General features: G+C 36.0%; 1 protein-coding gene across 1 annotated transcript in view; it reads left to right on the top strand.

Annotated features, from left to right (window-relative positions):
* Positions 1-9913, top strand: part of LOC106873798 (70 kDa neurofilament protein) — a 21895-nt gene extending 11982 nt beyond the window's left edge. Inside the window, exons 4-11 of the mRNA XM_089339448.1 lie at positions 335-499; positions 1895-2020; positions 3071-3291; positions 4289-4410; positions 5920-6050; positions 7315-7425; positions 8032-8148; positions 8987-9913. Coding sequence (XP_089195574.1) covers positions 335-499; positions 1895-2020; positions 3071-3291; positions 4289-4410; positions 5920-6050; positions 7315-7425; positions 8032-8148; positions 8987-9019 — 1026 coding nt within the window. The 3' untranslated portion in view covers positions 9020-9913. The remainder of the gene's footprint in view (positions 1-334; positions 500-1894; positions 2021-3070; positions 3292-4288; positions 4411-5919; positions 6051-7314; positions 7426-8031; positions 8149-8986) is intronic.
* Positions 9914-11406: the final 1493 nt, after the last annotated feature.

Here is an 11406-nt window from a genome sequence, read left to right as displayed (position 1 = left end):
ATCTAAGTAAATAAATACAAGACAAAGTACTGGACTTTCTTCATTATGTCATTCTCACTTGAATGTCTGTCTGTCTGTCTGTCTGTCTGTCTGTCTGTCTGTCTGTCTATCTGTTAATCTAGCTTGCAGCTTAACTTTACTGTATACCGCTTTTTAATTATCTTCCCAATGCTTTCTGAATGGAATGTGTTAACATTTAAGCTTGTTTTCGTTATGTCTGTATGTAATTTATTCTCAAAACATTACATGAAGTTGACGACTTTGTCAAAGTGTATTTTTTTGACTTTCATTTATTCAAAACTACATTTTCTTGTTTTATTTATTATCATTGAAGGAAATCAAAGAATACAAAGCCTTGTTGGCAAAGGATAATAGCTTCCCTGATATGCGTGAATACTGGACATCTGAAATGGGATCATGTATAAAAGAAATCAGTCAAGAATACGAAAGTCAACTGGAGGCTTTGGCTGCTAGCTTGGAAGCAAGATACGAGTCCCAGGTATGTAAAAAAAATTGATATGATCATCGGGCGATAGATTGGTAGAACTAGTAGACCGTATGAAAAAAAGGATTCTTACAGAGTTTAATCAGCTCATAAGTATCAAAACCATTAAGTTCAACATCGCTTTTGATATTTTCAAGGCGTTTAAAACAGCGTGCCGGTAATTGTAGTGGAGGTTTAATAATTCGGTTACAGTGGTGGCTCGTGTATAGCCACTGTGGAACTGCAGCACCCCCTATTTCCACTATTATCGATAACATTCAATATAATGACTCCTTTTTTCTTTAATTCTGAATGCGCATAAAAACTTATATTGTATTACGGATTTGATCTAAAGTCTTTAAAGATGAATGATTTTTCTTTGAGTTTTCTTTAAATTCTTGAGAGAGTTCAAGCCAGTTGCTAACAAAGTGACAATACTTTTTGAGTTAAGAGAGTTCCCGGTGTTTGTAAATACGTGGTCGATGTGCTGCTTTGGTTGAGCTGTAGATGCATACACCCAACCTTATGCGTGTATTCACATAATAATCTCAGAGGGAGAATTGTTGGAATGTATTACAAATCTTCAATATGCCACTAATAGATTTGAATTTGGAGGACCTACAGCAGTTACTTTTGCTGTATGTATGTATGTATGTATGTAAATATCTGGAGGCAGCATGGGTGAATGCCTAAAAGGCTTGCATCACAATTTTGAGGTCTCATTTTCGAGCTCACTGCGTAGCATATCGACCCCAGCCTTACTAGATAAATTGGGTGGACGGAATCTGTGTTGAAGTTTGTTGGATGGATTGTATCTGTAAATTGAAGACTCAACCGCCACTTACATGCCGATTCTGCTTCAAGATTACATTAGGAGCATAAGTATCTATGGAACTGGTAGTTCAGTTGACCAAGCATCAATCGAACCAATGGAGAGTCAAGTTATCGAACCCAAATTACTCTATCCTGTGTCCGGGACTATATCAATAGCGTGGAGACGGGAAACTTGCAACAGTCCGTTTTGCATAGAAAAATGTCTTAAACGATAATTTCCAGAAAAAATTTCGCGACTGACTCGAAGCCCCGCCTCGATATAGCACCAATTGCTTGATCTGCTAAGACTAAAAATAACAATCAACTTTCTCTGTCTCCTGTCATATTCTGAAGCTTTAAAAAACATAGATAAAGTAAATCTAGGTACACTATACATGCTAGGAAAACAGACTGGATGATCATGACTGGAATACCTTCGATTGTAGATCTACTCAGTTAGGGCTGTTCTGGGCCTAACTGTTACAACAACTAGAACGACAACAGTACACGCACGATAATATTTACAATAAATTTACTATAAATTTTGCCACCTTTCATTCATTTCGAAGCTTGTGTTTTAATTTTTCTTTCCAATAGATCAGTGAAATACGCATGGGTACTTCCAAAGGAGCTGTTGAATTGACACAATTGACCGACGAGAACAAGAGATTGCGTAGTCAAAAGATCGATCTTGAAGACAGAATACGTGATCTTGAAGCACAGGTAAGAGACCAGACATAATGAAACTCCACTCTCTGTTTATCCATTTAATAACTGCATGGGACACTCAGTTCTTAATAATCGTCTCCTTCAGAATGGGGAGTATACAGTAACTATCAAACTTAACTATTCGTTTGATTGTTACACGCAAGCTCGATAATCTAGTTCAGCGGCTCCCAACACAGCTCACGAACCATCAGTATTGTCCTTCTGGACACTGTAGGTATAATTATTCAGTTATATATCTTTCATTTGTGAGATGAACTAAAATATATGCGTTGTTAGTTAACAAAATTAGCTCATTGAGTAGACAGACCTTTTAAAAACCTGTTGGGTGGCATTGGAAAGTTATTTAAATAAACGAATCTGTTATAGTGAAAAGGTTGGTAATTACTGATCTAGTTATCACATAATTGTGCCTGCAGCAGTTTAAGGCTATATTGAATAACATGGGAACTATAACAATATTGACCTCGTTGTCATGTATCGTGCTTTTTGCAGCGCTTGTTCTCCCATCAGATAGAGCCAAGGTTCTCATTTGTCCTTTGACAGGTTTCGATTTTAGTCCTGCTGAATGTCTAGACACTCTCCATAAAAGAGTAGTAATATAGGAAATGATAATTAACTACCTATATGTTCTTTTAATTGATAAGCTAACGAAAGGTTTCCTTTATTCTTCCAAAATATAAAGCAGTCATACCTTTCTTGCATTGGTACAAAAACAGTTTTTGTTTCTCAGATTTATCACTGAGGAGACCCAGACTTTGTGTCTTGTGGGCTTAGTTTAAGGTGATGTGCAACTATCCATCTTTGAGGATGAAAAGATGTTGTAGTATCAATAGAAAATGAAGAGTGAAGAGATAGTACATCTATAGACCAAAGATTGCAGTGTGTTGCCGAATAAATCTTTAGCTTGCAGCCGCAAAACGTCCTGTTCAATGTAAATTATAATGTTTCTGCGGGCGAAGCAGCAGAGCAGTCTAAGAAGTGGGCGCAACATACTCTCCCATCTGTTAGTAAAGCAATTCTGTAATGTTCTTATTTCATTTATAGCTTGCTCAACTGACTGGCCAATTAAGATCAGTAACAATGGAGTTGGAAACTACTATTAATGACTTAGAACACGAAAAGGAGTCACACAGGGCCGACGTCGAAAGACTTCAACTTGATTTAGAAGCAATGATGAAGGAACTGCGAGATCTGATGGATGCCAAACTGTCGATGGAACTCGAGATTGCTGCTTATCGTAAACTGTTGGAGGGTGAAGAACACAGGTAAATACTGAAATTTATCCAGACCCTTAATTTTTTATAGTTCGGGTAAATACCCTCGCGCAAATCACAGCAACTTATTCATTTTTAATTGCCAACTTTTGAAAAAATTTGAACGTATGCTCATGGCCACAATGATATATATATATATATATATATATATATATATATATATATGTATATATGTGTGTGTGTGTGTGTGTGTGTGTGTGTGTGTGTGTGTGTATCTCTGTAGGTGTGTCTCTGTGTTTGTCCCCTACCACTGTTTGACAAATAGTTTTGATGTGTTTATGTCCTCCTAACGAAGCGGTTTGGCAAAAAAGGCCGATTAAATAAGAACCAGGCTTCAAAAAATAAGCTCTAGGGTCGATTTGTTCAAATAAAATTCTTCAAAACTGTACACCATCATGGGCACAGTGAAATGACTGAAAGAATTAAAAGATAATATATACATATATATATATATATATATATATATATATATATATATATATATATATATATATATATATATATATATATGTATGTATGTATAGTTGTGTAAAGCTACATTCTTTAAACTTATACCGGACAATGCTTCACAAAAACACAAGTATATATATATATATATATATATATATATATATATATATACATACATATATGTGTGAGTGTGTGTGTAGAGAGAGACAGAAAGAGAGAGAGAGAGTTTCTATGTTGTTGTTTGCTCTGCTAGAAATAGTAGCCAAATCCTCCTCATTATGTTAAAATGGAAGGACAAATTACACAATATAATTCTAGATAACAGGTGGGCTGGTCACGCCGCCTTTCTTCCCCTCCTCCTCCTAATTCTCCTCCTCTTACTCTTCTTCATCTTTTTCTTCTTTATTTCTTTCACCACCACCACCACCACAAAAAAAAAATGGGGGCGGGAATTAATAACGATTGGAACAATTTTGATTTCAAGCTTGCTCAATCGAAGCTGTATATTTCTTTACTTTTCAATTCTTTTGTGTTACAGGATAAGTCTTACCAGCATGGTTAGCGCAGTCGGAGGATACCAGACCGCTTCGGAGGAAGCACTTTCTAGTGCTATTATGCAAAGGTCAACGGGATTCAAGTCATCCATGTCAGCAGAAGGCAGTAAGTAAATTTATGTAATATTGCTTTTTCATAGAGGACGTATGGCCTAGTGGTCAGGGTATAACACTCACGATGTTAAGTTCAATTCCAGGACTGGGCGGTGCGTTCTGCTCTCACGCAAAACACTTCATCTCACGTTGCTCAGCAGTGACTTCGACAGCTGACGTGCAGTAAATAGTGCGTCTGTACATGATATTTAGAATTGATGGAGAGAGTGAGTTAATGTGCAACGCAAGCAATCGATCACTGCATGAAATTGCTGAACCGTCTTCGATACAAGAAACTACCGTTATTATAATAGATTGTACAATAGATTGTACAGGCGCAAGAGTGGCTGCGTGGTAAGTAGCTTGCTTACCAACAACATGGTTCCGGGTTCAGTCCCACTGCGTGGCACCTTGGGCAAGTGTCTTCTACTATAGCCTCGGGCAGACCAAAGGCTTGTGAGTGGATTTGGTAGACGGAAACTGAAAGAAGCCCGTCGTATATATATATATATATATATATATGTGTGTGTGTGTGTGTGTGTGTGTGTGTGTATGTGTGTTTGTCCATCCACCATCGCTTGACAACCGATACTGGTGTGTTTACGTCCCCGTAACTTAGCGGTTCGGCAAAAAGAGAGCAATAGAATAAGTCCTGGTGTCGATCGATTTTCTCGACTAAAGGCGGTGCTCCAGCATGGCCGCAGTCAAATGACTGAAACAAGTAAAAGAGTAAAAGGGAGAGAGAGAGTATACAGAGATACATAGCTGTGTGGTCAAGAGGCTCATTTTGCAACCACTTGGTTTTGGGCTCAGACTTACTATGGGCTAGCTTGGGCAAGTGTCTTCTACAATAGCCACAGACAGATTTGTGAATTTGGTAGACGGAAACTGCATGGAAGTCTGTAGTGTGAGTGAGTATATGTTATGTATGTGTGTGTATGGGTTTGTTTGTATGTGTTTGTCTCTTCTGCTATGTGACGACTGCTGTTGGTTTATTCACGTCTACGTAACTTATCGTGGAGGCGCAATGGCCCAGTGGTTAGGGCAGCGGAATCGCGATCATAGGATCGCAGTTTCGATTCCCAGACCGGGCGTTGTGAGTGTTTATTGAGCGAAAACACCTAATGCTCCACGAGGCTCCGGCAGGGGATGGTGGCGAACCCTGCTGTACTCTTTCACCACAACTTTCTCTCACTCATACTTCCTGTTTCTGTTGTGCCTGTAATTCAAAGGGTCAACCTTGCCACACTGTGTCACGCTGAATATCCCCGAGAAGTACATTAAGGGTACACGTGTCTGTGGAGTGCTCAGCCACTCGTACGTTAATTTCACGAGCAGGCTGTTCCGTTGATCGAATCAACTAGAACCCTCGACGTCGTAAGTGACGGAGTGCCAACAACAACAACGTAACTTATATCGCTTCGTTGAAAGACCCTTGACAGAAAAAGTAAGTATTCTCTCTGTATCACTGTATCACTGATTTTTTATCTTTCTCACTGTCTTTGACGTCTTTCGTTTGCAGCTATTGCTAGCATGGGTGCAGGTCATGTAACAATTCACCGGTCGTCGTCAGGCCCAGTTGCCATTGTTGAGATCGAGACAAATGGACAATACATTTCATTGGAAGAGACAGGTGCTCGAAAAATAGGAAGGGTAAGTTAGTTAATGCTTCGTTTCGCTAGTTTTAATTTTCATTTCGTTTCGTGTACAATTCAGTATATGTTACATTTACTAAAATTACAGATTTTCTATGCTGTCAGCTTGACGTTTTGAAAATTTATCAGATATATCTCTTGTAACAATTTTCTGTACTATATATATATATATATATATATATATATATATATATATATATATATACTATATTATATTATATTATAATATTCTGAATCTTCAGATTTTTCAATATGCTAGGCCACTCGTTTTAAAGTGATATCAAATTAATATTCAATTTTTCACCCTTATTATTTAAATTCATATATATATATATATATATATATATATATATATATATATATAACTTCTAAATGCGGGATAACGACAAAGTGTCTACCCTGTCACTAAATTTGCTAGAAATAATTACAAAATAAGGTTTTGATATAGATTAGCTTTGAAAACCTCAAAGTAGTTTCCAAACATACAGGAAAAAACTAATTTTCTTTTAGATTTTTAAGAAGACAAAAGAAAAAAAACCTTACCCCACCCCCCAAGCCTAAAATTCAGAACAAAATATCAACAAAGCAGCAACGACTATCTCATTAAACGAGTGTTTTTGGTTAATACTACTACTTGTTTAGTTGTATATTGTGTATTGGATTACGTATTCAGTTCTACCAAGGCATAAAATTAACAGAAAAGAGTTTGTTGTTTGTTACGAAAATTGAGTTTCTTTGTTCGGTGGGGAAGTTTCTTTAAATAAAAGGTGTCCTTGGCAGCGAAGAGGTAAGGGATCATTATTCTATGTGATCACTAGAAATAACAGCCGTATCTTCCTCAACTTTCATCCTAACGTCTTAAAAATGGTGAGCGTGCATTAGATAATGCAGTTCAAAATACACGTAAACATCGCTGGATGTTCGTCGCTGGAATGCCTTTGACCTGTTCGATCTGGGTTGAAAATAAAAAGGAAGGTTACATTGGCGAATGTAGCCTGGAATAGACAATGATTGAAAAAAAAATGCCGGATGGTCGTTACTGGAACGCCTGTGATAATTGAATAGTTCGGGCAAGATAGACTTGAAGATAGGTAATAACAACAGAATGGAATTGTATTGACTACATGACTCCATTGTAACAATGGTTCTTGCATGCATATTTAAAAAGTCAAAAGAATTATTACATTATAATTTATTGAGCTAATTTATTTTCTCTTTGTCTTTTTTATCATTATTTTATTCATCTCGGGTGACCACAACAGCCAACAAACCTAAAAGGCTGGACTCTTGAGCGCAAACTGGATCAAAGCGGCAAAATATACAGCCATAAATTTACGGACGACGTCCTTTTCACGGGCAAGATCCCAATTAGGGTAAGATATTTTTGCACAGATAAACCAAACATATCTTTATAATTAATACTTATTTATTTTGTGCAAGGATTGCCATGAAAGCTGAGGAAAAAACAAGTACAAACACAAGAAGCTTTACCTTTTTAGGATTATATTTCCCATGAAATATACTGGCAATGTGTTTTAATTAGTTTTGAAAATAGCCATGAATTTGGGTGATTTAGTAAAATAATTGCCATTTCATTATTAAGCAAGTGTTTCTAAAAAATATTCTTAACTAAGATTATCGAAATGTTTTAATTTAAAAGCAAATGTAACTTAATTCATCTCGAAATTAATCAAGAACTTTTCCATTATTATAATGGTGTTTGGAACATAACAGATTAAAATACATATATAAATAGATACACAAATACGTATATGTGCGTGTGTGTATGTATGCGTGTGTGCGCATATATATATACATATATATATATCATGGCCATATGACTTAATCTATGACGTTTCATATTTCTCCCTTCCTTGGAATACAGAAGTATTCTTGCTAAGTAGAAAGAAGAAAAATGAAATGAAGCAAAACAAAACTAAATATAAAGAATATATACCCCATACATATCATATTTTCAGGTATGGGGCTCGAATTACGGCTCAAGTGCTTCCAAGAACGACATTGTTAGCCACGTTAACGACTGGGGAAGTGCTACCGCTGTTTCCAAGACTGTTCTCAGAGACGAAAACAATGTGGTAAGGTCATCAAATCATTTTTTAAAACCTTTAATCAATTTGCTATGGATCTTCGTCGGTTTCGACTTTGTGTATTGCACTGTGCAATGAACTACACTACCAATGCTAAAATGATACTTATTTTATCGACCCCGAGAGGATGAAAACCAAAGCTATCCTCGGCGGAATTTGAACTCAGAGATGGACGAAGTGCCGCTAAATGTTTTACCCGGCGTGCTAACGATTCTGCCAGCTCGCCACCATTTAACACTATATATATTGGATATAATTCCTTGCGGTATTAGTTCTGTCTGTCTGAGCTCTGAGATCGAATCCTGTGCGAGTCAACTTCGTCTTCTACCATTTCAGGGCCAACAAATAAATTAGTTGATCAGTACCGAGATCGATTGGTTCCCTCTCACTCTGTGTGTCTGTCTGACAGTCTGTCTGTCTGACAGTCTGTCTGTCTGACAGTCTGTCTGTCTGACAGTCTGTCTGTCTGACAGTCTGTCTGTCTGTCAGCTTCTATCTCCGTGCCTCTGTCTTTTTTCTCTCTCTCGCTCTTGATTATAATCGAATTCCTAAAACTCAGCCTTGTCGCTTTGTGCGAAGCTGATTCGACATTGAAGCTCAGTTAAGGTAAACGTGTTCGTGGAGAAAAACTCAGCCGTTTTCACGCCAATTACTTTAATAGTGATGCAGTGTTACTCGTACAATCATATACAACTGCGCATTCATAGTCAATCAACATCTCCAAAAGATATTTTTTTCTTTCATTTTAACAGTAACAATAAAAAATTAAATTCTATTTTTGTGGTCTACTCTGAAATAATGTATTTTTGTTATTAATATTTTACAGGAGAAAGCCATCTTTAATGTCAAGGGCACCTAATCGGAAAACTAGAAGACAGGGCTGCGGATGAAGATCTTTGATTTTTACAATTAGTGTTTCTGAATGCTTTGGATTATGAACGATCTGCAAGTGGCATTAAGCTTCAAACGCCAATCCTACACATTTTTCAATTGCTAAAGATAATGATGTGGTTGTTATTGTTTTATATTCCTTAACTAAAATAATGGATGGGAAAAATATAAGAACGCAACTCAACAAAAACTTTAACAGAATCATCACTTTTTCTCCTTCTGACGCTACATTAAAAACAAAGTACGCTTTACTAACACACACAAACACATACACGCACACACACATACACAAACACAATATATGTATATGTATGTATATGTATATATATATATATATATATATATATATATATATATATATATATATATATATATATAGTGCAAATATGTGTATATATATATATATATATATATATATATATATATATATATACACACATATATATATATGCATTCATACATACTCCACATCTTATTGTCATATAACTATAGAGTATCGGTAATCAATGCCAGGGTTCAAACTAATTTCGTAGTTATACATTTTCGGTCTGTATAGGTAGAAACCTAATTGCCTGTACTTTACGACTGAGGATGGCGTGTCAACAAACAAACCACACTACTTAATTTCAAAGTAGATTATAATATTTTCTTAAACTGCTATTCGATAATTAACTGTTATGTTTTTAGGTTTTAAGTACGGAAGCACTATTTAAGATGCTGTCTAACAGCATAGTTGTTACATTGCTCCAAATTATGTTCTCTTCATCGTTTTCTATCAGCCAATACACACTTGTTCTTTTCGTAAGTGTTTCTTGATATGCTCTATGACAACAAAAAGGCAATAAAATTTTTTTAAATTTTATTTTCGTGTCTTTATTTCTATGTAATTATTTTGTTTTTACTTCGTATTTGGATTTTCCTTCACGAATTTCCACGTTATTTCCGGTATATTACAGCAGAAACTGCTGCAGAAGAAATCAAAATAGAAGAATCATTTAGATGCAAAAATTCTTTTGTTGATATCACAAATTATTCACTTCTACCAACAAATTTACTTTTGTGAGCTGTGCTTGTTTGCAATATACAACAGATACATGTCCTTAAAATTGGACTTTACTGTCTTGAGAAGGATATATTGGACAATGAAGCCTCTGGTATACAAAAGTATTGGACGGACATGGCTAGAAATCTTATCATCATAGGCCTGCTCGATGTAGACTGACCCCTTGCAAGACAACAACAAGAACAACAACAACAACGTTTACACTAAAGTTTTGATCGAGCGTCTTCTGAAAAATCAAAAGGAAATTTTGATGACTATCATGTATGGGTAAGGATTTGATTGTGTTGTTAAGATGTTTGCTTTGCAACCATCTGGATTTAAGCTTGATACCACTGAGTGTGGTAATAACTTCGAGCTGACCAAATACGTCTTAGTGAAATTTTCTTGACGGAATCTCCTTCAGTTTTTACTCAAAGTCAAAAAGAAAGGAAGGACAGAATTATAATGTGATCTTAAGTACAGTGTGTTTGCAAGAGAAAAAAAAAAAAGAAACAAGAAGAATCATGAAGAAGAATGCTTTTTGATACTGATCACAGATCTGATTGCTTAGAGATGAACTGGGGTGTAAAGATAAAGGAGAAGAACAGTAACAGCAAAAATAAAAGGTACTTATCGAAATATCTCTTGGCGGAAGTACGTAGAACTAAAACAGCTTAAATCATTGTTTCCCAGATTTTACGCTTCATATCTTTGTATCCTCTAATCTACGCAAAATGTATTAAGATTATCTAATGCAAGCCATCGAAGGACCTCTACACGGTGAGCAAAGCTGTTGAAAATAGCAACCAAATCTCTCTCAAATCACACATGACTTACCATCGTAAAAGAAGGTAAGGTAATGTTGGGAAATGAAGACAATAGGGGTGATTTGAGTGAAATTTTGCCATATTTTCCATCAGGTTTAAAGGATCCAATAAAGGGTCTCTCGATATGTAATACAGTAGGAAATTTAAAATCTGTTAATCTTCGAAGTCTCAGGTCCCTAGTTTATTTGGAAGATATAACAAAAGAATCTTAGAATAGCTAGTCCCAGGATAGTGTTCGCCAATACAGTTCTGAGATAAAGTGTGTAGATTATCCAGTTTAACCCCATCATCTCTCCCTTAGATACCTTTAGCTGAGTACACTCTACTGCAAAGATTTAGATTTTCAGTGTGAGCATAACTTTTTCCTTCTCACCAGTCTCGGAAGCCCTTAGAAGGGACAAAAGTAGTACCTTGTCTCTGCTGATTGGGATATTTAAAACAAAATGGAGTGAGTAATGTTATCTGCATAGTAGTATATGTAGTTTT

Source organism: Octopus bimaculoides, chromosome 21, assembly GCF_046866305.1.
Source record: "Octopus bimaculoides isolate indiv1 chromosome 21, ASM4686630v1, whole genome shotgun sequence".
Taxonomy (NCBI): domain Eukaryota; kingdom Metazoa; phylum Mollusca; class Cephalopoda; order Octopoda; family Octopodidae; genus Octopus; species Octopus bimaculoides.
The sequence above is the reverse complement of the archived record's forward strand: the minus strand, read 5'-3'. Positions and strand labels throughout refer to the sequence as shown.